We start from the raw sequence: 27,377 nt of genomic DNA, 5'->3' as shown, positions 1-27,377 counted from the left end.
TTTGTTGTTTTTGACAGAAAAAAAAGGTTAGTCTTTGCAGTTAGGGGATATTTGCTATTAGGAATGTATATTCAGCAAAAGTTCATACCATGAACTATTAGTTTTTATCCATCTTATGCAGTTTCCCTCTTACTGACAAAAGAAAGTGTAGTTTTACACTGGTTAGACTGGAACATACAGTCAAGACCTTACAATTTGCCATCACAAATATGGTGCAAAGAGGAATGCAGGGATTCATAGTATAACTTCATACTGGGGAGAGAGATTCTCTCCCCAGAGAGACTACTCTGCATCAAAGGTCTGGTTTCCTGCTGCCTTTCTCCATCCTTGTTACTAGGGGATACTCTTATTAAATAACTAATACTAGTTATTTAGAAAGAAGCTGATTGTCAGCCACCACACTCATCTGCTTGCACTTCTGCTATCAGAGACAGCAAATTAGCCATAATTTCTCTTTTGTGATCATTAGAAGCTAATTTACTTACAGAAGCGTCTTCTGGCGTCTCTGTGAGCATTGACAAAATGGACACATTCTTCCTCAAATGCTCTATGAGCTAGCCATGATAATGAGCATGGATTTCTGGCTCCCTAAATTGCTCATGATTTTGTTACTCCTGTCAGTGGTGTAACCCCAGAAGATGTATCTTTTGTTCCATGATAGTTAAATGTTTTGAATCTTGACCACCTCTTAACTTCTCTTAATTCAAAACACAGTAGCCTGAGCTGAGACAACCCTTGACAGTTAACTGACGTCATTGAGTATCACTGGAATTCCCCAGAGCTAAAGACTTAATGACAGAATTAAGGCCAGGTTTGTTTTTCTGTTTTAAGTATTGAGGAATCACCTAAGGGATGCTATGATCACTTAGCTACTCTGCATGTCTTCAGTCATCAGATTTATTCCATTGGATGTGAATATATGTGGGAAAATGGTGTGGAGGGCAATGATCAACTGTGTATGTTGTAGAAAAAGGAGTGTACTTCCTTGAAGATACTAATTGAACACGCTTCATGGCCCTCCATTGTAATATAGTGACATTTGAAAATAATGAAAGTCTGTTATTCCTTGCTGTATAACTATGTTTTATTTGTCCAGGAGAAAAGTGCTGCTGGCAGTGTTGTCTTCAGGGGATCAGGAATTGAAAGCATGCTGCAGTCTCTTTATTTGGAGAACAGAGCAGGCTACTACTTCACACAATTCTGTGAGAAGTCAGGGAATAAGGTATGAATATTTTCCTACTCTGTGATAATTTAGTCCACAGTTGACTGAATGCCAAGTTATAGAGGGTAGCCAGACTGAAAAGAAAAAGAAATGGAGAAAGAAAGATTGATGACTGGATGAATTATTACTTGTGAGACTTCAATCCCTCAACAACAATAAACTGTTCATGTATATATGCAAACTAATGACAGGTCTTAACCAAGCTGTCAGATTCTTACTGTCTCAAACCTATTGGAATTCTTATTATACCATCACGGATAAAAAAAAAAGAAGAATAATAATTTTAAAAATTAACCTTTAACTTGGCAGAAAAAAATGAGGTCTTAACCCACAAAAACAATTATTTAAAAAAATGGGAAATCAGCTGGGCTATTACTCATGATAATCTGATTTCTTCTTACTTTTTGGGTTAGTGAATCTCCAATATTTTTAAAATGTTCTTGTGTTTCCATGAATCTCCTTGGATTTCTGAGACATACTACAATTTCTTCTACATAATCAGCAGATCTATCATTCATTGCTGGGTGTAAATTGAGGATTGAATTAGAACAAGTTATGAATATTGAGTTAGTGTTTAGTGGCTTTGCAAAAAAAGTCTTTAGGGGAGGTTTGAATGCAATCAAGATGGACATCTGTTTCACCACTAGCAAAACCCAGAATCCAGCAGCAGTGGCTAAAAATGCCTCAGGCTTCTACAAGTCAAGATCCAGTATTTCCAAAGCTGAATACCTTCAGCTAAAAATATTAAATAGGTATAGACAGAAATCTAAATCAACTTATTTTTTCATTGGAGATAGGTAATGACCCACATATCTCTAGTCTTTCCAGGTGCCAGAGTCCTTTCAAAATGATTTGCTTGAAGTTTTCTCTTCAGCTGTGAAACCTATTTCACTCATGGTTCAGGTCTGGAAGGCTACAGTTTGTGGAACAAAGTTCCCTACCCCTATCTTTTTGGAACAAATTCCTTATTGGTTAGTGATGGGGGTTTCAGGGTATTTTTAAGGTCTAATCACCATAAACATATGATTAAAACAGAGGACATGGGGAAAGATCTTTTGCTGTTTGATTGAATTTATGACATAAGGTGAAGACTCTGGGTCTCAGAAATGCATGTAATAAAAATATAGTGATAATCCCTGTATGATATGTCAAGTACACGGTATTTAATTGTTTGGGGTATTGCTTCAAAATGCTATTTTACCATGGCACAAACTCTGCATGTTCATTATCATTGTGTCTTCTTTAGCACTGGCTTTATGTCACTGAAATGTGGTTACTCTTCAAATGTTATCCACAATGTTAATGATTTTAATGGCCAATAATGCATAAAGGTTACAGTAAAAGATAGAGTATCAATGTGATGATGCTATTAAATAGGTTGTCCTTCTGCCAGTATGCAACAGAAGATTAAATCCATCTTAAATGGAGCTTGGATTTATGATGACCCCAAGGAGCTAAATAATCACTTGCATTGGGAAGCCAGTTTTTTTATAAAATTGTGATTTTTGGGTAGCAATAACTTAAAATATTTTTCATCTCTAGTTGTGGAAGAACTGCGTGTACTTTTGGTTCGACCTACAGGCTTATAATCAGCTTTTTTACCAAGAAACACTTCAACATTTTCAAATATGCAATCAAGCTCAAGTAAGTTGTAAATAATGTGTTTCTCTTTCAAAAATACATTTATTCATTCCTTCACAAATGTATTTGTTCAGTATAAAGACTGAAAAGAAGATAGAAAATAGAAAAGTTTCCAAATCTTGACAACCCACACCAAAGTAAATCTGTGTTGTGGACAATAAAAGAAGCTCTTTGGATTGTTTCCATGGAATTTCTTGATTCAAACGTTAAACATGCATAGTTTGATTTCCAGGCTCTGCAGCCTGTTCCCAGTTTTATCTATTATACTCAGTTTACCTGAACTCCCCTTAGCTACATTGTGTCATATTTGGAAACTGTCTGCTTAGTGTTAACATCAGAGATAGTACTTTTTCTGAAACATCTAATTGTGCTGTACCTTTCCTTCCATCTCCTGTGTGGGTTAGAATTGCAGATCTCATAGTACAGACCTCAGAGAACAACCTCAATAATGAAAATTGATCTTTGTTGGCCCTTTTTGATTGTTATGATTGTCAGGGCATCATTCTTATCTTTCCCATGGTTGTCATCCCCTAAATAGATCTTTAGACCCTCATTTGATGTTAAGTGGTAATTTTAAGTGATGTTAAGTGTTATTTCCTATAAAAGAGTATTTTAATTGAGCATGCACTTAGCTCACAGTGGTGCTGAAGGCAGAGTAGATTGGTTCCATCAGGGAAAGAAACTGCAACAGCGTTATATAATTCGAAGAACTACGAAGAACTTTTAAAATCACTTTGTGGAATTTTGGTCTGATTTTCCTCTATAAAACTTGTGTAGGAGTATATCCTATCTGCATAGTTCAATTTGTACTGTAATAGAGAAAAGATTCTTCACCTATCATTGGAACAAATATCTGTAGAGAGTAATTTCTTTATATGACATGTTCCTGAGCATCTGGACATCCTTGAATTTGTCTTCTTTTCCTTCTTGGAGGTTTGGGAAGATGACAGAATTTTGCATATTTGTCCAGAATTCTCATCTGAATCAGTGTTCTTTGTACAGAAATTCAAAGTAGAGGCCAAGGCATGGATTCCTCCCTCTCTTCTGTCTCTGAACTGCTACCCTATTTAGTTGTTTGCCCCTCCAGCTCGTTACGGCCTGAGGCTGTGGGCAACTGAATGTCCCCTTAAGTCTGACTGTCTCTTGTATCCATCCATGTGTGTGGCTGGGGACCTCCTCACAGCAGATATGCAAGTTGACCATATCTAGTCTGTGTCACCATTTTCCTATGTGTTTTTATTGCAGGCCAAAGCTTAGCTTATAGTCCCTGATGGTTTTCATTTTGGTTTCATTTTACACCAGTTTACATTCTTTTTGCAGTGGTTGCATGGCTGAAAATTTAAGGCCCAGGTCTTTTTTACTAATCTTATTTCCAGTGCTGGCCTGGTGGTGACAGCAGAACATCATACAATCAGTGTTACCAGGCAATTGCAGACAGTACATCCACACAGCCGTGAAAGTAAATACATCAAAACGAAATATGTGAAACTGTTCCATTAGCATAACTAACAGCTGAAATGTAACATAACAAATCAACACATGTGCTGCAACATTTGGTATCATTCTCAAGCTTGCCTTTTAAGGCTGCAGAAAAATTATACTTGTTTTGATTGGAACACCGTGAAGAGTCAAGCTGCAACCAATCTACAGAGTCTGCTTACAGAAGGGATGCCTTCCCAAATTCTGCACTCACCTTTGGCACAAGAAGACAGTTGCTCCAATTACTCCTAAGAGAATGTGAATCAGATTCACGTGACACATTTTCATATATATTTTACCGTTTATTACAGAAAGGGATATGTATAGACAAATAGAGTGTTCCATACGTGTGCTGCCTGCTTCCTGTTAGAAACAAGAACAAACCTTGTTTCATTTGTTAGGCATTGCTATTTCAGCAGTAAAATAAAATAGAGTAATAAGATGGTTTCCAAGGTATATATGCATTCACCTGGGGAAAGAAACTACACCGAGAATAAAATCTGATGGATAAGAACAATGACAAGTACCAGTAATCATCCAGGAACATACATGATTATTCACTGTAAATATATGCACAGGATTGTAAAAAAATTTGAAAATTAAACCAATAAAGAACCATATAATGTCAGATTTTAATTTTAAAAGAAGTTATTTAGAATTAGAAAATTTAATACAGTTGTGGAAAATACAATATTTTAATGCTACAATCAATTTAGATAAAGGGAGTCCTTATTACTGTGGACTTTTAGGGTCAGATACAAGATTTATGTTAGTGGGAAGTGATGATGGAGGTTAAGGCAGTTTAGCCTCTCTGTTTAACACCAGCCAGTGCATTGCATTCTTCCATCATATGATTCTGCCAAGCAGCTGCACAAGCCCCTCGTTTAGATCAGAGCAATATTCATTCCTTTGGGCAGCAGTACAAAGCACTTGGACTTAAATCTTTCTCGCATTTCTTGCTTCACTCCAGTCATTCTGAAATTGCTTATCAAAGCCTTCTCATCTGGGGATGAATTCACACCAGACCCCAAGGCCTATACAATCCATGATTTGTAAAGTCATAAATGAGGCCAAAGTCTTAATCTGAATTTTGTAACCATTTTGTATAATCAGGTTTGTGCAATTTTAAGTAATTCCATTATGCAAACTGACCAAATTTCCAGATAAGGTTTGGGTTCATCACATATTTACATTTATAGGAGAATTTATGGCTGGCAGCTAGAAAAATTACTGTGTTTTTCAACAGGAACAAAACAATGGATCAACAAAGCTTGATATGCACTTGATGTCATATGCTTCAGATTTTTGTATGAATTTGTTAACCTGTAAGTTCATTTAATGTAATTTTTCCTGTTGATCCCATAAGATATTGACCAATATAACAGTTTCAATATTCCATGAGAATGAGAAAACCTCAGGAATTCCATGACATGGGAATAAAACGAGGCTATGATCATTACTTTTTATAAAATGTGTCTTGCAAACTGCATTGCCCTGTGTTGAAGGCTATGAACAGACACTTTTCCTCTTTTTGACATGTCTAGAACTCTTCTCAGTTTTTTTTTCTGCAGTCCTTGCAATCAAATCTGTGCAGATCTAGAGAGGCACCTCAACTCTGTGCAAGGGACACAGGGATGAAAGCTACTTCTCATTTCTCTCCTATCTGCAAATGCAGATGTATTCACTTACTTGGTCAAATCCCATTGCAATGGATTCTTATGAGAATTCAAGTAAAAAGATGCCAAACCCTCTGACACTGCAAATATGCATCCTTCAAATGAAGAGACAATAATGATTACACCACTGAGGGTCTGGTTCTTTGAGTTTGGATAAGTACATTCCTCTAGCTAGCTTAACCACTTCTAAATTTTTCCTTCATGTGTATTGCCTGCCCTAACTATTGGTTCTGGAGAAAAATGTCTATCTTTACTATGTTCTGGTTTTGCATGTGAAATTAAAAAGAACTGGGGGCAGCTCTGCAGGTAGAGCAGCCTACAAAAGCAGTCCCTAATGTGGCAATATATTACAACAGCATTCATGTGAGCAGATTGTCAATAGCTTTTGGTCAACATTTCTTGGTCTGGGCAATTTCTGACTTGGTAGGCTGATACTTTTTGGCAGCTCTAAAGAAGAGTAGCAGATATACTCAGGTTAACCTATTTCATACAAGATCATTGGGAAAGGGAATTGCAGCCAAGAAACTTGTGGTGTGTTTGTTTTTATTTTATTCTTAAAACTATGCTCAAATGATCACTCATTTAAGGAACCAGGTCAATTTGTGCTGAAATATTGAGGACCTCTTTTTGAAGCTTTTTATTGATTTACAGACCCCTTGTGTGGTAAGTCATAACAGGTGAAGTAACGTAGTCTTAATCACAACTGAAATGGTTAACCCCTTTTTAAAAAGGCTATTTTTAAAGATACCGCATCTTGGTATCATTGGATTTGTCCTTTTTAATTTGACTAATTTTATATATTAAATGTTTTGGATCAGAGTAAACATGATTTAGCTGAAACTTTTCTAGTGTTAGGGCTCTTCAAAGTAACTTTCAACTTTGGAAATCTGTTTAAAGCTGTTAAATTTAAATGTACATCGGGATTTACTGAGAAGGGTTTAATTTAGGATAAATATGGTCTTGTTTGCAGGTAAGACCCTCCCTATGGATGTTCTATTTCTCTTATACCTTTCACCTTCATATCATTATTGCACTGATAATAATAGGCACAGTAGGCACAAACCATCTTTATTTGCAGGGAAAATATAGACATGTGGAAAGAGTGTAGAATCCTGCCTGCACAATAAATACAGTAATCGTAACAAGAGTTAACTGGGGGATGGATGTCAGCCATCACAGCCCTATATTCCTCAGTGACCTAATACCAGGAGAATCTAAAGGGTTTGTTTCAAATTGTAAAGGTCCAAAATAAAGGGGATATATCTATTGCTGTTTGAAAGAGAGAGTCTAATAAATCAGCATTTAATTTAAAACAAACAGAAACATAGTTAATTAATGTACTCAAACATTCTTCCCTTGTGCTTGAAATCTAAGCACACAAGTGTTTTATTACTGCCTGAACACAGAGTAAATGTATTATTTTCTTCTCTTCTATTGCTTTGTACATCTGCTAGTTACAGATGGATTTTAGCAACTTAGGGAAAATAAGAATTATCAGAATCCTGAATTCTTCACTGTCAAACCTGTGATAATAAATTGTGAAAATGGACTTGTGAATGCTATCCTAGACAGAAATTCTGATTTGTGCTACTAATCTGGTCCCTGACTGTATGTTTAAAATATAGTTAGACTTCCACAATATGAAGAAGAGAAAATATTTATAAGGATATGAAATGTATTTTGGCAGCACCTTTTTTTTACTTGAGTTCCTAGCTGAAGTCAGAATCTTGAAGTTTTAGAAGGCTAGTTTGGAATATCTTCCTCCGAGAAATTCCTGGAAAACAAGTGTTTTACTCTGAGTTTTCAATAATCATTTTCATAGCATAATTTACAAAACATTTAGAAAACAAGAGTTGTACATAGGGGACTGTATGAAAAAAAAATTGAAATACATAACATTACTCTGTGCTTTAAGGATGAGCTGTATGGGAGAAGGAAATATCCTGCAGGTTGAGTTTTTTGCTCCTTGTGCATGTTGAATGGCAAACTGTGCTTCAGATATGAAGTATGTTGTGATTCTTGTTTTGGTAAGGGCTTAGACCTTAGCTGTGCAGTGGTGTCTCCTGCATGGATCCCATACTATAATAAGAGTCTCACCATCATCAAAAAACTAAATAAGAGAACCTCCACACAGAATGAAATAGTATCATTTTTCATTAGTTTTAACCTCAAATTTACAAATTACATCTCTTTGAAGAAGTAAGATGCCTTCACTAATTGGCCCAGCACATATTCTTCAAAACAACAGCGGGACTTCATGAAGAGTGCAGTTGCTGTAATAATTATTACAGTGATTATCTGAATCTAAATATCAGCCAAATTTATCCAAATGAAAATTGCATTAACCATTTTAATGAGTAAGAGTGAAAATGGCAGGGAGTTCCATTATGCCAATAACTGAGTTTTGGACTAATGCTAGTTCTGAACATACAGCAGGGCAGTGAGGGACAAATACGCATTAATTCTCTCCTTCAAGGGTCTGTGGCCATTGAAATGGATGATGGCTAAGATACAGTTTTCTTCTGTTTTATTGTAGTTCCTTTATGCAAATTACATTGCTCCATCTGCCAGTATGGACATTGGACTTAATCAGAATAAGAAAAATATGATTTATCACAAAATTCACCCAGCTTTTGAGGACCTTTTTGATACAGCAGAAGAACATATCCTCGCTATTCTGCTGGAACCATGGATGAAGATGGTGGAAGCAGATGAATACACTTATAGAAAGGTAATATCTGGATGGCACCATGAAAAATTCTTATTTCAGAGAAGAAAATCAAAAGAGCATTCATATGCAAACCTGTTGTATTTATACTCAGGAAGGGAGAACTATTAAATATCTTTTACTTCTTTCCATCCTGATATGTGGAAATCCGCTGAGCTTCTTGTAGAGAGTAGACTTCTCATCTGAAAGGAAGGTGCGGGCTTCATAGACTCCTTGGTCTGTGAACTGGGGAGGAGCACATCTTGCTGTGGTAAAACTCTGCTCTCAGGAAGTTTCATGTTTCTGCAATCGTACCATTGATCAGAAGTAATTTTTTTATGATGGATTTCCCACAAGCACTCTGTATTTTTAATGATAAGCACATAATAAGGTGATTTTTTAGAATGTCAGTGCAGTGACAGTAGGTATTTCTGGTGTTCACAATTTAAGTGTGGCTACTGCTAGCATAGAGGAAATGTGATGTGGTGATTGAGCTGTATTTGCCCCAAACATTTTTAGATTGCTGCTCTAAAAAAAGTGACTCAGAGGTGTACACAGTTCTAATCCCAAAATGTCCCGAAAGCTTGAATTGAGCATGCTCGTGGAGGTCAGAGGAGATGGCTGCAATCCTGGCTGTGCCTTTGACAAATAACAACAAGAAATGGTGATGACAATGGTGGATGCTATGGCTCTCTGTTCTTTGTAAACTTACCCCCAAGTTGCTAGCTGTACGTCAAACTCCTTCTGGGTGCCACAATACAAGAAAGATATAAAGCTACTGGAAAATGTCCAGAGGAGGGCTATGAAGATGGTGAAGGGCCTTGAGGGGTAGACTACAATTCCTGAGGTCACTTAGTCAGCCTGGAGAGGAAAAGATTGAGGTGGTCTAGAGGCACCAATCTCTTCTCTGTGGTGCCCAGTGACAGGCCCCAAGGGAATGGCCTGAAGTTGTGTCAGAGGAGGTTTAGGTAGGATATTAGGAAAAATTCCTTTGTCCACAGGGTGGCTGGGTACTGGAGCAGGCTCCCCAGGCCAAGCACCAAGCCTGACAGAGTTCAAGAAGTGCTTGGACAATGATCTGGGGCACATGGTGTGCCTCTGGGGACTATATCCTGTGCAGGATCAGGAGTTGGACTCAATTATCCTTGTAGGTCCCTTCTAACTGAGGATACTCTAGATTCCATGATCCTGATTTCAGTTTTTACCATCTCTCTCTTGGATATGGAAAGAGAAACTTACAGAGGGGAATCAGGAGTTAGAGGGCAGGAAGTTAGTTCTTTGGCAGGAAGTTCTTTCTCCTGCTTTTCTTCACTATGACCTTAGATGAAGCATGTCCAATTTATAGGAAATATCATCACTTGTCAGCCTGTAATAACATGCCCACATTGCCCCCCGCAAAATATTTTGAAATCCTTTGCAGACGTTTTGTAGTACAGTGTATTTTTGGTTCTATATCATGCGTGCATGTAAGAACAACTAGATGAATAGATCCTAAAATCAAAGTTGAGAATGGTCTTCTAAGCCTGTTAGGTGGTGACCAGTATTAAAGAATGGAGTATAAGAACAGAAAAGAAACATAGAACCATATTTAGCACTTGCAAACAAAGAATTCCATAGAACAGGGATTCTTATCCACATTTTTTTATTTTAATAGTCTTTGATGAGGCTATTTTTCCACCATGGGTTTCTGTAAAATGTATCTTGAGTGATGTATCTTCAGCCTCACCATAGAAGTGTGTTTCATGGTTTAGTCAAGCCATATGAGAAGAAAATGCGTATCTTGATTTGTTTGCAAACCCCTTCCTGATAATTTCACCTGGTGCCCTAGTTCTGTATGTCATAAGGAACAGGTAAACAATTCCTATCTTGTCCTATTCTCAATATTGTTATGCTTTTACAAGTTTCTGTTATATTCCACTTCAGTTAGATCTCTTTGAAACTCAAGAACCCTAGACACTTTGACCTCTCCTTCTACAGAAGGTGTTCCATACCTTTGCTGCACTTACTGCCCCATCTGTATGTATTACTTTATATTCTTTTGATGAGATGCAAGCAGTACTCAAGGTCTGCAGGCACTAAGGATTATCCAGTGGCAGAACCATATTTTCTGTTGTACTCTGTCCGTTCCTAATTGGTCCTTATCATTCTAATTGCCTTTTGACTCCTGGTGAACTTTGAGTGGATGTGCAAAATGTGAGCTAATAGACATCTGCAATGATTCCAAGATTTTCTTCCCAAGTAATAACTACTAATGGAAAGCCCTAATTTGGAGCTCACTGGAATGACTTAATGTTTATTATCGTTGAATTCAGCTGGCCTTTTATCACGCAGATGCTAAAGTGTCCTGCTATCCTGCAGCTTTTCACAGTCAATTTAATTTTTTGCTCTGTGGAATAATTTTGCAAACTTTGTTGCCTCTTCACTCACCTCCTTTTTCAGATAGTTTCTGAATGTTTAAAAAACAACCTCAGTGCAGGTCCCTGTGAGACTCCAACAGGAACCCCACCCCATAATGAAAGTTATTTATTTCTTTGGTTTTGATTTTCTACCTTGTAATTAATTCACGAGGGGACTTTACCTCTCATCCTGTGATAACATAATATCCTTTAGAAACTTTGAAACTTTGAGAGTCTTAGTGAAATGAAATATAGCAATCCAAACACATCTGTAAAATATTTTCTTTGCTTTTCCACGTCTTTTCTAACCTTTCAGATAATTTTTTTTTTCTAAACTATTTCAGCTATAATTCTTTATAACCTGCAGTGCACCTTGGAATTGACTGATACTTTTCATGAACCTGAAATTTTATGTCCTTTCTATCAGACTAGTTTTATAGTCTTTTGCAACTGTGTGTTTTCTGTGCTCTATAAGAGCTGTCTAGTGTCTATTGCTGGTCCTCACTGAGTGATCTGCACAGCTCTTATACGCTGTTTTTGCATTAAAAGGAGTCTGCTTTTAAGCTCTCTGTTTTCACTGCTTCTAATGAAAAGTAAGAATTGAAGAAATATACTTTGCAGTTAATATGTATGTCAGTTTATATCTCCTTGAATTAAGCACAGGATAATCTATTGCCCTTTCAGTTTGGAGGATGCGTTACTTTGCAAGGGAAGTTATGTGCAGGCTTCCCAGTGCTCTAATAACACAAAGATCTTAATCCAAGCATGAGAAAACCAACTAAATCATTTTGACTGCACAATACAAGTGTTTGTGAAGAGTTATAATACACAGACATAAAATGACCTGTTCTAGGAGGCACTAGAGTCTCTTTGTACTAGGTGCAGGCTGATAGTTAGGCATACTCCTTCCCAAGCACAAAGACAACGTCTGCTTTGTATTTTGTTCAGTCCCTGGCTCTAGTCTTCCCCTTTGTTCTACTCTATAGCAGGACATATTTGGCCCATAATGAAACAAGATATTTTATCAAGAATTAGGTGAGTCCAAAATTGTTTATTTGGGACACGTTCAATATATCTATATCTGTGTTTTTCTTTAAATGAAAGATGAAATCAGGAGAGTTTCTTTTTACCATTGACTCTTGTTCTGCCTCTATCTACTTTCTCTTTAAACTTTATGAAAAATGTTCTATTATTTTACTATTTAATTTTAAACTATATTTTCTTTTAAGAGAAGGGATAGCCCAAAGCACTTTATAACAATGGAATAAAGTTACATTGAGCTTGAAGACATTCAGATAACACAGTGATTAGTGTGGTATTCACATTTAGATGAAAGTATCATAAATATTAATCTAAACATTCTCTTCTCTCTCTTAACATAAACACTTGTATAAGATAATCACAGCTTTCTAATCTTTGTAATGGGCATGCAGATCAGTGTAAGGTATTAGCTCGATTTTGCTAAATATCCTAAAATCTGCATTCAAATGGTTTAGTCACCCAGGAGGATCACCAAATATCTCTTTCGCAGTTACAGATTGTACATAACATGAATAACTGCTGTAGTTACATACAACTTCTAATTAAGTTAAAAAAATACCAACTTCATTAATTCAAATCACACACAGTTAATAATTTAAGAAAGGGGACAAGACTAAAAGTCAGAAAGCTTTCATCGTTATTGTTTAGATATTTTAACATCTTTCTCACCTTAAATTTCTGTTTCTCCAAGTCTGTGGCACTCTGTCTTCTTGATATTTCTCATTGAGAGTTCTAGTTCTAAGAACTGTTTTTCTGCTTCTCAGTGGCAGTTTGACATACAATTTGCTGTCACAGGCAATCAGGTATGTCTGACCCAATATACACAATATAATATATGCACAATATATACACGATAATGTACACTATATATTATGTACACATTAGAATTTAGCAATTTTTTGAATCAAAGTTATTTACTTAAATTTATAGTTAGGTTATTTAGTAGAATTCTGCAGAAATCTGCATCTGGTCCTACAAAGATGGGAAAATCTTGTTTTGATATTATTATTTGATATAGAGCTATTGATAGAATTGTTTGTCATGAGAATGTGACTTCTTGTCTCTTGTAAACATCAGTCTCATTACTGGTAAATGTATTCTTTTATGTCCACTGTCACTGGCAAAGTGCCCATGTAGTTCTACATCTTTCTATAATGTGTACTATAGGGGTGATACAAGATATTATTTTTATTAGGTGGAGTTGGTGGAAGAAACTCAACAGCTGGACTCCGTGTACTTTAGAGAGCTCCAGGCTTTGCATCAAGTGAGTAGTTCCAAGAAGGATGAGGTAAGACAAGTACCTACTAACAAAAACAAACCCTTTCTTTGTCAGAGAGGGTTCACACTTTGAGTATCAGCAATGAAAGGCTGAGCAGATGCTATTTTGGAGATGCAAATAGTCTGATTTCTACCATTCATTTTGGGAACTGATTGACAGCCATTGTGTTAATTAGATACACAGGTCTTCTGTTAGTTCTGTCAACATCAGACCTAAAGCCTGTGGAATGTATTTTGGGCCCTTACTCTTGAGTAAATACTTCCATTTCAAGTGAATTACAGGTATTTATTGGATTATTTGATTATGGAACCTGCAGACAGTGATATGTTTAAAACAAACATGAAAGTAAAGCTTACTAGGAGCTGGAGCCTTAAATGAATTTATTTTCTCAGTGATTAGAAAGCTGTTTTACAGATCAATTATCTAATGCAAGGATTATTAGAGTGAGAAAAATACAGAGGTAAAAAAACAGTTATGCAAGCAAAATAATTTCTCCCCTCAGGGTCCGGTTGCTGACACGGGGGCACTTGAAGAAGATCAGAACTTCCATCAAGCTCCCAAAGAATTGGCAGGTCCTAATCTATCTGACCTGATCCATGACAAAAAGAAGTTAGAACAGTTCCGGGCTTTTCTTAATAAGCATTCTGCTAGGTAGGTTTCTTCATTATTATTATTTTACCTGTTTCTAAGTTCAAAAGAAATATTTGATAATAATATTTCTTGGTAATAATATTTCTTGATAATAATAATGATCTTGGTAATCTAAATGTTGACAGATTTTAGTTTTTTAAAAGATGTTTTTGCATATTTATGAAACACACAGAAACATTGTTCAGATAACTGAATTATCTTAATGTGTTTGGGGTAAAAATTCTCCTGTCAAAACATATTTGTATTACAGTTCTGTTTTCAGTTTCTGCTTTGATTTGTGGCAAACCCCTGAGTAGAACAATTAGCCTATAATGAATAAAATTTTCTGTTTTTTAGTACAGATTCAATTCAGTACATTTTAAAAATTAAAGCTGGTTATTATAAAAACGTACAAATAGGAAACAGTCATGTTATTCTCACAGTGTGACAGCAACCACAGTTTTGTGTTTGCTGAACAGATTTAAGTGCCAGCTTGTAGCAGATACAATCTTAGGCAGGGTCTTTGAAAAAGTGAGCCTGTTTGTTTTAAAAGATCTAAACAGAAGGTGACACTTTTTCTTTTGTCTTAAAATTGTCACTTCCTTTCTTTAATTTGGCTTCCCATGAGTTGATGCTTTGCATATTGGCTGTTGCTTCTAGTCAAGCACTGCTATAGTTTTACATTGGATATCGGTCATCTTTTTCAGAAGTGCCCAGAAAGGGGCATCTGGCACAAAACTCCTCTCGCCAAGACTCATGTCATCACTTCTGCTTATCATCACATAGGCTCCCTTTGTAGTCAGAGAGAGAAATATACACTTCTGGACACAATATTCCTAATTCTGAAGGTGACATCTAAAACTAATTTGGATGGATCATTCCTAAGATTATTGACTACAAAAGGATGGCAGATAATGAGTTAAGATGGAAATTCTTATGGTATAGCTGCCTATTTCTGAGTTGGTTGTCTAGAGAAGTGATCTCCAAACCTTTTGCAAAAAGTAAAAACTTTCTGAGCATGGAACCCTAGTATGTGTATGTATCTATAAAAAAAAAAAAGTAAAATATAATATTTATTAATACTATATATTATTTTAATATATTAAATATATCAAAACATGATTTAGAATTATATATAATAAACATTAAATATTATATATATAATATAATAAAGATTTTAAAAATATAATACATTATATACCTGTGCTACTAAAATTTTAATATTTTCTTCCTGCCTCTCAATAAATGGTCTTGCACACCCCCTTCACACATTGCAGTTAAGAGACCACTAGTCTTGAGTTCCTCTCTAACTTGGTAGGAATCAGCAGGTAACAGGTCATGGACAGGTATGCTGAATTGCCCCTGGTATTTCTTGCTTCTTTGTTAATCGCGCACAAGTCCTATCTTACGTGGTAGAGCCAGGCAGAGAAATGTTTAATTTATGGATTTTTTTTTTTTAAATCTTTTTTGTAAACTTTTACAATGAACAAAAACATTTGAAAAAGTCTCACCAAAGTGTTTTAGCACTGGGTCCAGACTAATTACTCTGGAGTCCAGCTGGCACACTACAATAAAGGTGCTTAATGGTTCTATAAGCAGAAGGGATCCTAGAACTAATGCAGTCTGGAAAATTTCAGAAAAAACAAACACGTCATTTGCCTTTTCATCAAAACTTATGGTTCTGATAATGTCCCCTTGTAAGTGATCCAAGTTTCAGGGAAGGACAGGCTGTTGAGTACCTGCACGCAATATCTGGTAAGAAACTAAACAAAGCTCCATTAATTAATATTTTGTTAAATATATAAGATTTAATGTTAATATATAAGATATATTCACACAACTGCAGGACAATTTGTGTTACTTTGGGTTAGCGAATTACCACTCATTACTCTCACCAGGCTAATTGACTATGGATATGCTCCTGATGCAGTATGACAGGATAAGCCACCACTAAGTGGTTTATCTAACACACTTGAAGATTATATATTTTACTTTTTAAAAAGATGCACATATTTGGTCAGTTGTCATAGGTAGATGCCAATGAGTTACTCCATAAACCACAGTAATTTGGATCACTTACATTTGGGTGAACTTAGTCATGTTGTGATGAACTAGCAAATGAAAGAATTTCAGTCTCTGTAGAACTTAGGGTTCTGTAAGGGTCTCAAAAGACTTTTGAAAGGAGAACATCTGTTCTTAAATCAGTCAGATGCTTTTGAACGTTTTACTCATAGATTAATGTTTTGAAAAAGCCAGTTATTAACCAAATGGAAAACTGAAACAGATTTGTCTGGATTCAATGTTTCATATTTCCTGCTGCGAATACAGTGAATATACTCACTAAAATCCTCATGGAACTTCAGCTAATAAGATACTGTCAGAAAACAGTCAAATAAACCGAAATTGTAGATACGTAATTTATTCTGTTGTTGATGAGTGGTCTAAAACCATTCTATGATTATATGAAAACAAACTTAAATTTATAGTGTACACTGAAATATTATGAACAATATATAGATTGAGAATTGCATCATTGAAATGATTTGTCACTGACTATGACAAATTAAATAAGTAGTAGAATTGGTAATTTATGAGAAAACATAAATTCCCACAAAAATCCCTAGAAACAAATTTTGACATTAATTGTTTTTATCTGCTTAACTGCACACTGATTTAAACTCTAGCACTTCACATGGGGCAGGAAGGGGGTGATTTCTTGGGCTGATGTTCCCAGCTGTCATCCCTGCTCCTTTCTCAGTCAATATAACAAGGAGGCAGAGCAGGAAGTGTCAACGCATTTCTCAGTGGCTTGCAACCTCAGTACTGATTCAAATTCTCATCTGTTTCATTATTCATTCTCTCTGTGAGCTCTGCACTATGGTTTTGGTTCACAGACCCTGCTGGATTTAGCAGTGGTGTATTGAGGAGGTTTCTCCTTTCAGGGTACCCCCAGAGGGCACCCTAAGTGAGATATCTAAGATGTAAGTTTGCTCTGCCTGTTCAGCAAGTGAGAAGAAATGACATAAAATTTCAGTCCAATCTGACCTGGTATTTCAGGCTTGAATACTTTGGTGGCTTGTGGTTAAACTAATAATGCCCTAGAATGTTGATGAAATTTACTCAATATTGAAATAATATTCTGTTTAAATTTATTTGTAGCATGGATCTCATGTGCTGGCTGGATATTGAAGAGTTCAGAAAGATGCTCCACACAGATAAAGAAAAAAGTGATGAAAAATCTAAAGACATTAAAACCAAGTACTTAAACAACAAGTACTTCTTCGGACCCAACAGCCCAGCTACCAGAGAACAACAAGAAAAGGTAGCGATTACAGAACCATTCATAAAGAACAATCACTGTGACTGTAACTGAGAAAAAAATTCATAAGTGGGTTTGCTCCAGCTTTTCCCCAAGCTATCTCCTCAAATCTTAACTATATTTTTAGCCAGAAATCTGGTTCTATTCTGATTGTATAGGTCCCTTCCTTCCTGTTCAGGTTTTTTCCTCCCTACTTCTTACAGAACAGCTCTCTTAAACTATGATCTGAGACCACAGCCAGAGCATGCACAAGACAGCTCAGAAAAAGTGTAAAAAATGACTTTCCGGCACAGTGACTTGTTCCAGCTTTCTATTTTAGTATGTCACTAAAGCCACAGACAGCAAGTCTGAGCTGTGGTACTCTGATATATCTTGATACTTAGGCAATTTACTTGGTCAAGCTGGGGTATTATTTGCCAGAGTCTGTATCCTATTATAGGTAGGGACAAATGTAATCTGTTCCCTTTTATGAAAAGTACATATGAGCCTTGGGTAAGCATGCATTAAGTGCTTTGCTTACAGTTAAGCTCATGCTTTGCTAAATCAAGGATGTAGAGAGATAAAGGACTTTTGGTATACACAAAAGTTTATGTCATGTGTTATTGTATTTGGATTGCTTAGCTAATGCATTCAGGTGGAGGAAGGAGACAAAGCCTTCGTGATCAGCTTTCGGCAGCGGTTCTGCTAGAAGTTCAGCAATGCACCCAGAAGAGATTAGAAAAACAATGGCTGCCATTGTTCCTGGCAGATGAACACCATGGGGTGGAAGGACAAGCAGAGGTAATTTTTTAACAACGGCAACACATACAGGCATTGTTTTTTGTTTGGCTCATAATTTACCACTGGGATAAAAAAGTTCAGAGGAAAAGCAACCCACAACTTACTTCCAGTTTACACTGAAAGAGATGGTGTAGCATGTACAGGTTGAAACATTTATCTTGATAAGTGTGAAGGCAGTTCATCTGAAGGCTTAGTTTAGTTGACAGTATTATTGTTAGATCCTAAATCTGAAGGAGCTGTTGACACTTCCAGGAGTGTGACCTAATTTTTGCTGTAGTGCTACACTCTCCCTATGCCATTTTGCCTTAGCAAAGGCAAAATAAAGTTGCAAAAATACTTGCAAAATACAGTTGCACACTGCTTTGTGTAAAGGATTTTCCCAAGGGGACCAGAACACAAGAAAATGAGTGAGCTTCCCATGCTGTAATTCTTTCTTTTACGCTGTTCACGTTCTCCCACCTGGAACTGCAGTGCCTGTAGAATCAACTTCAGGACTTGTGAAATTCTTCTGAGTGGGGAGGTTAACTCCTACAAGCCTTGCTCCAGTTGGTTACTTCAGAAAGTTTCCAAATGCTGGGAGTGAGGAGCCTTTCAATCCTGCTGGTTCATTAGAAAGACTGAGGAACAGGCAGAGCTAACATCTGCCTTTCATGAGTGCCTCGGTGGCCGTGATCATGTAAGGGGATCATCCTGCTAGTGACAGATGCAAAGACTTGGTGTTTTGCACTTCCACAACAGCTCTGACATGTGAATGTCATAGCAGAAGAAAACTTCATAGTTCCATCAAGCAGACACATATGCAACTGCATTGATTCATAAAACTTGTTTTCTATCCTCTTTATAACATCATGAAGGTTGTCAGAAGTGTTGTCAGGAGTACATATAAATGGAATCTTTTCCATTGATTCAGAGCACTAAGGAATCTGAAAAGTATTGGTTTTAATAAGAGAAACTGTAATTTTAATAATGATTATGTAAATTAAATTTTAAAAAATACTAACCCTCTGCCTGTTTTAGCTGAACTCTGCCTCCTTTATCTTCCTTTAGCCCTGGCAGAAGACCAAGCAATAAGGCTAAGCTGCTTCCAGGTCTGGAAGCTAACTCATGCCTCTTTTTGCACCTGCTGCACTGTGTTGGCAGAGAGATTAGCCCAAGGAGTTTAGAAAATGCTGTATTCAACTCAAATAAACAGTTTACAGGAAATACATACTTCTAATGAGCTTTAAGTCTTTTCCTAACTCCATTTATGTCCAATTGCTCTTTTCTCTTTCTTACTGAAAATTCAGAGGATGAAAAGATTCTTTGAAGAAAGTATTTTAGAAGAAGTGAAACCAGATGATATTCTCCACTGGCTTAATGTTTCACAGTGACAAACAGTGTGGGCATGCTATGTAGTCCTTGTTCAGAAAACCTGCCCTTTGTTTGAGGTGTAATTTAGCTACAAAGATTAAGTCTGTATTTCTGATACAGCTGTACAAAGGAACTACAGACATTTCATACTAAAAAAAAATTAAACCTAAAATTTTTTCCTCAAATAAGTGGTCCTTCAGAATATTATGGGTAAACTCCACCACCAGTGGAGTGCACAGTTTGACTGCTATTGCCTCTAATCTTCTCTAATTCCCCAGTCTTAATGAGCACGTGCTCATTTAGCTGAAGAAGGGATGGCATTCTGTGTGGGTCCACAATAAGTTTCAGAAAAAAAAAATAAAATCCATAAGAAGACATATGAACTATTCTACCACTGTGGTCTTAATCATTAAAAGGCTGACCAGAAAACAAGAATATTAAAAAAATAAAATAATAATCTTTTGTTATACTATAGGTAAGGGACATAGCTGAAGATCTTTCACACGAAGACCAGCAAAAGAAAACCATGATGCGGAAGGCAAGTGAAATTTACTATGTCTCTTGTGTCTGCAGTTTCACAGTCTTTTTCATTTGGACCTTGCACACTCTTCACAATTTCCTTGTTGACAGTATGAGGCCCCAGTGTAATGCTGTTAAAAGCAATCATGACTGTACTGGTTACAGTGGACTGATTACTCACATTACTCCTAAATTTAGCTCCCTGCTGGATGTTCACGGCAAATTTCTCTCTCTTTCTTCTGGAGAGGTCATATGTGAAAGTAAAGTTCTCTTGTCCTGGGCTTTGGAGCACTATTAACACTCCTCAGATGAATATTGTACCTTTAATTCACATTTATCTGTATTTTGCATGCAGTGGACTTATTTGGATAAGCTGTTCATTCCAGCATCTGGTAGTTTATTTATTATTGCAAGTGGATTACGTGCAGACACAAAAGGGAATGTGAAGTATGCAGCAGAGTGGGCAGGTTTAATCATATCTCACAGTATCTGTTTCACTTAGAATTGTATTTTAATCTCACAGCACTGAGATAATATCAAATTTAAACTTTTTAAACCTTTGTAATAATACATTTCATCAGATGTTTGCCAGTTTTTTCCTTCTTGAAGAGCAGTGAACTTCTTGTGATTGCCAGCATACAAGTTGTGTACATTTGTTCAGCTGAACTTTTATTGTCTGTTGAAATCAAACTAGAGACCCGGTCACCAATTATCCATGCAAACCATCAGCACAAAAGGGATTCAAAGTGCATGTGGGTTCTGTTAACTGAGTTTTCCCCTTGTCTGTTTGTCAGGAAGATGGTTATTCTCCATGTTCTGATTCAAGGTTGTTGACTCATAAAATAAGCAGTCTTTATATAGTGGTATAGGGATGGAAGCAATGTTTTGTTCCTCCCTACATAAATATGCCCTAGAAATACATTTCCCCAAAAGTTCCCTAAATTCTGGTCACAGAGAATAGAACATGTTTGGAGACTTGGAGAAGGGGTGACAAGATACATACAACCCTACTGCTAAAATTGAGCTGACTTGATTTTAACCAAAGGACGCCCTGGACAACCACCACTCTCCTTGCCAGGGTAGGCTCTGTGACAGGACACTGAGCATAACCCCTGTTTTTAAGATAAGCTGTAGAAACCCTTTCAGCTTAGGATCAGGTTAGATTCCCAGGACTGTTGGCAACAACAAAAATGTTTCTGACCAATGCTCATCATTGAACAGCACTCTACCCCCTCCAGGACTTCAAGAGTTTTGAACCACTTTCAGAAGATGATTTTCATTCATCCATCTGATAACAAAAGGGGGTTGTTTGGCTTGCTCCTCAGCAACAGCATGAGAACTGTTTGTTCAGGAAGGCAGGCCAGCGTGAACTTCAGTTCAAACAAACTGTCCCTCATAAGCCATCTTTCTTTCTCCACCCTTTCCTGGCTGCCTACTGTTCTGTGTTTGGCAGCATGAGGATTTCCAAAATGTCTCAATGACTTTAAATTCTATTTTACTATTGGTAGCTTTATTTCATGGAGAGAAAACTCTCTGGCTTCTGTTGGTGATCATAGCAACACATCAAACTTCATTTTGTTGGTGAGATCCCTGTCAGAAGAATTTTACAGCTTTAAGCTATGTGGTTTGTGTGTTCCTTTTTCTTTGTTGTTTGTTTGCATAAAACTCAAAATGTTCTCTAGAAAAGTAGCCTGTTTCCATAATCAATAACAATAGCTGTTTCTATACTTTGTAGTATGAAGTCATATGGTCTAAATCATTGTCAGTCATTTCCTCTCCCATCACATCTTCCAAAAAATGTTCCCCAAACCAAACTGGAAAGAAAAAAAAAAAAAGGAAAGGAAAAAATGAAACCTTGCCACATTTTATTGTATCCATGTCATAAACTCATAAACTACTGAAACTTAGGGTCAGTGCAAAGATAAGAATCAGACAGTTTACACTAACTAATGCCTTTGTTATTGCTTTTTGAAACAAAGTTTATTTGGTGCATTTATTTCTTCTTTTGACAGCATGTGGACAATAAGAGTCTTTCTTCATCTAGTGAAATAATTGCTTTCCGCAAAGCGCTGTTGGATCCAGTGACAGCAAATCTGTTTCAACGATTTGTGGCACTGAAGGGAGACCTACTGGGCAATGGAGTGCTGTTTTGGCAAGAGGTGCAAAAGTATAAGGTATGGTGGTAAAACGGAGAAAAGGGAATAGCATTCAGTTTGTAATCAAAAGCATCTATTCTTGCATATTAGGAGAATTTTAACAAAAATACCTATAGACATTCTGTTGTTCATCATAAAGCCTCTTACTGTTTAAACTGGTTGTTTTTTCAGGGAAAAAATAAATGGTAGCTTCTTAATGGTAGCTATTATTGACTCAAGTGCATTATTCCTGTATTTCTTTATTCTTCTTCAAACTGTAGTGTTCTTCTGGGTCTCTAAAGGTATCTTTAACCCTATCTTGCTAATGCCCAGAGTTTGAGAATACATATATATATATATATATATATATATATATATATATATATATATATTTGAGTATATGTTTGAATATATGTTTGGTATACATCTGTTGAGCATTTGAAATATGCAATCATGAAAATGTTCATTTTGTCTTTATAGCTGCTGTCTGAATTTGGTAATTTGTCAAAAATGAGAGATAACTTTAAAATTCAATCAAATCTACAGATGTAAAGATGGCATCTACCAAAAATCCTGTATCTACAATGCAGACTATAACTCCCTTGCACTTTGTAGAATCAAATTTGACTTGAGCTGAGCTTAGGACCAAAGTGAAATGTGATGGGAAAGGTCAGCAGGGATTACATCTCTCGCAAATACATGTAGTTTTGTGAAATTGCTTCTGTGTGGTTGAAACACAATGGAAAACCTCTGGACTGAAAGTTTAAATCACATTGCAGCCTCCTAGGAATACCCTGGACTGAATGCAGGGACACCACAGAGCTTTGATGTATTCCTCATTCCTTTTGCCTCTGGGATATTCCCTGATGCAAAAGTGCTACCAGAGCACAGAACCTCTCCTGAGTTCCTGAGCACAGTCTATGTGCACATGGCAGGCAGGGGGCACGAGATTAGCTAATGTGCTCAGAAACTGGGCTGTAAACACACTTGATGTTGCAGTAGCACTCGGAGATCCTCTGCAGGCATGTGGATGTATTTTTAATGTTTAATTTTATGAATTTGAATTTGGTGTCTGCTTTTGGAGGTGAAGCTCCTCTGTTTCCAGGGGACAGTCTCTTTTCCCCACAAAGGCTCTGATCCTCAGGCAAGGAATCACTGGCTGAAATGCTCTCTGGGGATGCTGGAGGTCTCTGTCGTATAAGAGTGACTAGCTTACATTAAAACTCTAGTATGAAGACACCTGGTATTCCATGACATAAATTCTTTTCTAGATATTTGGCTTTTTTTGAGACTTGTGACTCTTCATTTCTACATCACGGAGGACATGGAAACTTTCTGCAAATTAACGTGGAGCGTAGTCTTAACTCTGTAGAACTGTTCTCTGAAGAAAGCCTTCGTTGTTTTTTGTCCCGCCCCCTTTCCTGCATTTATGTTAATTTTATTTGTCTTGTTATCAAGAAAAAGTACAATCTGACCATATTTCTCCATGCATGCAATTTGTCATGGTTGGCAGTTGATGCTCTCTGTAGAAGCAAAGGGCTGGAGTAGTAGGAGTGCTGTGGGTCAGGCTGAACTGCAGGAATATTGCCAAAGGCGTGGGCAGCACTTTGCACAGTGCATACTTGTATTGTCTGAGCCCTATCATGCCATCAGTTTAGACAGAACTCCCTTTAGGAGTCAATGACTGCGTCGCTCCCCATAATCCATCTGGCTGGCGGCACATCTTGGGACAATCCAAAACCAAGCTTTTTTTTTAAACAAATACGAAGAAACGTAACTCTGTGGATCATTTCCATCTGTTCATCTATGCTTGGTCTCATCTCTCTTTGTATCATATGGCTTGTTTGTCTTCCCTCTTGCTACAGCTCTCTGCCTTCTATGCTAGATGAGCAAAGAAAGCCATAATACATATTCTTAGGATATATTGAATAGGTTTTTACATTGCCCTTTCTTTATTATAGTTGTTATCATTCTTTTTTTTTTTTCTTCCCAAAACTAAACGTATTCATAACAAAGAAAGCCAACCCTTTCACATACCACATTTCTGGTTAAAAGCCATGGTTTTCATTTCTTTGCAAAGTAAATATATAGCCTTCTATACCAAAACTAAATTCAGATTCTTTACGTAAAGAGCTCTCTTGCTGAAAACTCTGGAGTGCTCATTGTGTCTCTAAGATATACGTGATAGTCTTCTAGTGTCATATAAATTTCTTGAAATAATTGGATAGAGGGGAAGTTCATGTTTCAAAGTGTTGGAAGGACACTCTTTGAATTATTTTTCCTTCATGTTAAAGTCCAATGGTGGCATCATCAGGGTGTCAAAACACAGTAATAACAGCTTTTACAAGAACAGTAAGATCACATTCAAAAAGTAGAAAAACAGTGTTCCTTTGACATCCTACTCCTGTAAGTTCAGGTTTGTTTTGTATTCTGTAGTGTGCAGTTCTTTCAAACCCTGAGGTTTTGGGAAACAAGAAAATCTTAATGAATGGTGAAAGTATAAGTTTTCAAAAAATGGAAGATTGTACTGGTAGCTGACATTGTCCCATCTTGTGACAACATTCCTGGTTAGAATAGCTTGTACCCTTTGAATATTTCCCCTCTTTTGTTGGAGCACTTAAAGCATTCCTTTATCCTTTAGTTACCAAAGCTATGCAAGTCATAGCAGGCTCATTGTGAAAATCAGTGTGTTTCACACTTGTAGATGTTTTTCTCTTTTCAGAAATGTCTCCTATTTGCCAGTAATGCACTTAAAATCTATGTTATTCCATCTGAACATGCAGGCAGAGACTATCACCTAAAAGCAGTGATTGCTGTGTATCTACATTTGCAAACCAGAAGCCCCATGCATGTCTTAAGTATGATTTTGACCATGCACATTTACCAAAAGAATTTTTCCCTGCATACTGAAGGGATTTATTGTATAATTATTTTTATATGACTATTGGTCTTTGATCACTCACTGGTGCCCCGTGAAGATTCTTGCATGCATCTCTCTCCATTGACTGAAAATGCTATTTTTCATCTTTCAGGACTTGTGCCATTCGCATTGTGCTGATGCCATAGTCCAGAAAAAGATCACAGCTATTATTGACTGCTTTATTAATTCTGCCATACCCCCAGCTTTGCAGATTGACATCCCACCTGAACAAGCAAAGAAGATTGTGGAGCACAGGAAAGAACTTGGACCCTACATTTTTAGAGAGGCACAGGTAAGAAGCCAGGTGAATCTGTAATAGGTCTGGCTAGAGACTGAGTGCCTGATTTTAAGCACAGTCTTCGTTCTTATGTGACAGTTAGGACTCCACACATAAACCTGAGCTTGAAGGAGAAAGCTATAGTCATACATTTCAGTGTCTGTAAGGTGGAGATGGAAGATAGTCTTCAGCTATATACTGCTCAATAAAGAAAATCTCTAACAGCTAGCTGATCCTGGAAAGGTGTTATCCAGGTCTGTGTTAGGAATTCTGGCAGTAGAAATGAATTCTGTCTATGTTCTTTACCTCTTGGTTAATGTCACAGAGGTAATTTGGAGTTAGAAAGTTTGTGGTTTTCATGTTTTATGAAAAATGCAGATGTGAGCAAAGCACAAAGACAGTTTAACTTGCTGAATGTCTTTTCCTTCTTTATTACAGAAAGTGTGTATTAAATGGCTATAGCCCATTTTCTCTCTGATCTTTCTATTAATCAGGTTGAATAGCAATTTTGGAACTTTTACTATAGACCTATTTTCTTATCTCTTGATACTGCCTTGTCTTATCTTCTAAGTCCAAGAAAAGTATTTGTACTTCTTTTCCTATAAAATTGCCATCAACACCTTTACACATCAACTGTGAGTCCATAAAGTATCCGGATGACAATAGATGAATTGTGAATTTTGTCAGAGAAAAGAGTTCATGTAGGTCCTAAGAAAAGAGAAGTGTTTCAGCCTGTGTAAAACCCAGTGAACTCCAGAAATGTGGCACAAAACCAAGGAAGAACTAGGCCAAAAAGCTGTGACTGGAACCCGACAGTGGCTCACATGTCACTTTCAAGCCTCTTGAGCCAGAAGCAGTGAGCATGCTTGGCTCCTTTGAAGCCAAGTTTCTCAATGCAAATTAAACATCTAAATAAATTGAAAAATGTGAGCCTTAGTACGTGCAGCAACAGAATTCACTGAGCCCCTCTGTTTGCTTTTCTAAAATTGTTTTTCTTATTCTAGTTCAAAAACGACCCTGTGAGAGATTATATCATTTAAAAATTATCCAAGATTTGCTCATAGATCTGTAATGTGGTTTAAGAGCCTTTCCAGAGGCAAAAAAGTATTTCCTTTCTCTTAAGGAGGGGGAAAAAAAGCCCTCTCCCTAATGAACTGAATATTTGAAATACTTGAGCAGAACAGCAGTGCAAAAGCAATTCTACTGGTGTATATTTTATCAAGAATACTTGTAAAAAGTGATGGATGTTTTCATTAATGCAAACAATTGTTTAGGGAAATATAAAAAAAGAAAGTGCCTTTTAACTGTGTTTTAGGAAGATTTCTCACCAGTAATAAACACACTGATGAAAAGCATGTGCCGAGCAAAGCTGGGCTGAAATGTCAAGACAGAGTACGTGGGAGGAACAAGGCTGTGTGTTCAAAAAAATTAGTTATCTCATTCTGCATTTTATTTTACAGTCAACTGTTTCCTTAATATGATCAAGATTGACTTTATTTTCTTCCTGCGCAGATGAGTATTTTTGCTCTTCTGTTTAAATTTTGGCCAGAATTTTGTAAGTTCCAAAGCAATCTGGATAGTGACAAAATTCTAGTTGCCTTGGAGGAAAAAAAGGAAAAAGAGATGCGAAAGAAGGAAGGGATAACAGCAAAGGTAAGGCTTGTAAAATTTCAGGTGACCACTGATGAACTGAATAACACGAGCAAAGATACATAAAGTAAAATATCCCTTTCTCAGCCTGATGCAAAGCTACCAAATCTTGTTACATTTCAAGCTTTACACGCAACCCAATCCTAAGGTGATTAGTTCCCAATTCTGCCAATACATATACATGTGTTTGACTTGAAGCAGATGAGTCAGTGGAATACTCCTTTCATTAACCAGAGGAAAAAATGTATTTTAGTCACCTTTTGTGCCAAGAGAAGAGCAAAAAAAGAAGGCTGAATCAAGAACAATAAATCTGTGTATACTACATGTGTACTGTGGGCTACTGCAGACCTGTTTGC

The 27,377-nt window shown here is 36.8% G+C and overlaps 1 protein-coding gene across 1 annotated transcript in view; it reads left to right on the top strand.

Annotated features, from left to right (window-relative positions):
* The window catches only part of RGS22 (regulator of G protein signaling 22), a 59,230-nt gene that overhangs the window by 24,783 nt on the left and 7,070 nt on the right, over positions 1-27,377 (top strand). The window contains 11 exon segments of the mRNA XM_058832438.1: positions 1,097-1,222; positions 2,765-2,866; positions 8,555-8,749; positions 13,358-13,450; positions 13,944-14,092; positions 17,231-17,393; positions 18,012-18,170; positions 19,996-20,058; positions 22,052-22,213; positions 25,207-25,386; positions 26,884-27,024. Coding sequence (XP_058688421.1) covers positions 1,097-1,222; positions 2,765-2,866; positions 8,555-8,749; positions 13,358-13,450; positions 13,944-14,092; positions 17,231-17,393; positions 18,012-18,170; positions 19,996-20,058; positions 22,052-22,213; positions 25,207-25,386; positions 26,884-27,024 — 1,533 coding nt within the window.

Source organism: Poecile atricapillus, chromosome 2, assembly GCF_030490865.1.
Source record: "Poecile atricapillus isolate bPoeAtr1 chromosome 2, bPoeAtr1.hap1, whole genome shotgun sequence".
Taxonomy (NCBI): Eukaryota; Metazoa; Chordata; class Aves; order Passeriformes; family Paridae; genus Poecile; species Poecile atricapillus.
The sequence above is the reverse complement of the archived record's forward strand: the minus strand, read 5'-3'. Positions and strand labels throughout refer to the sequence as shown.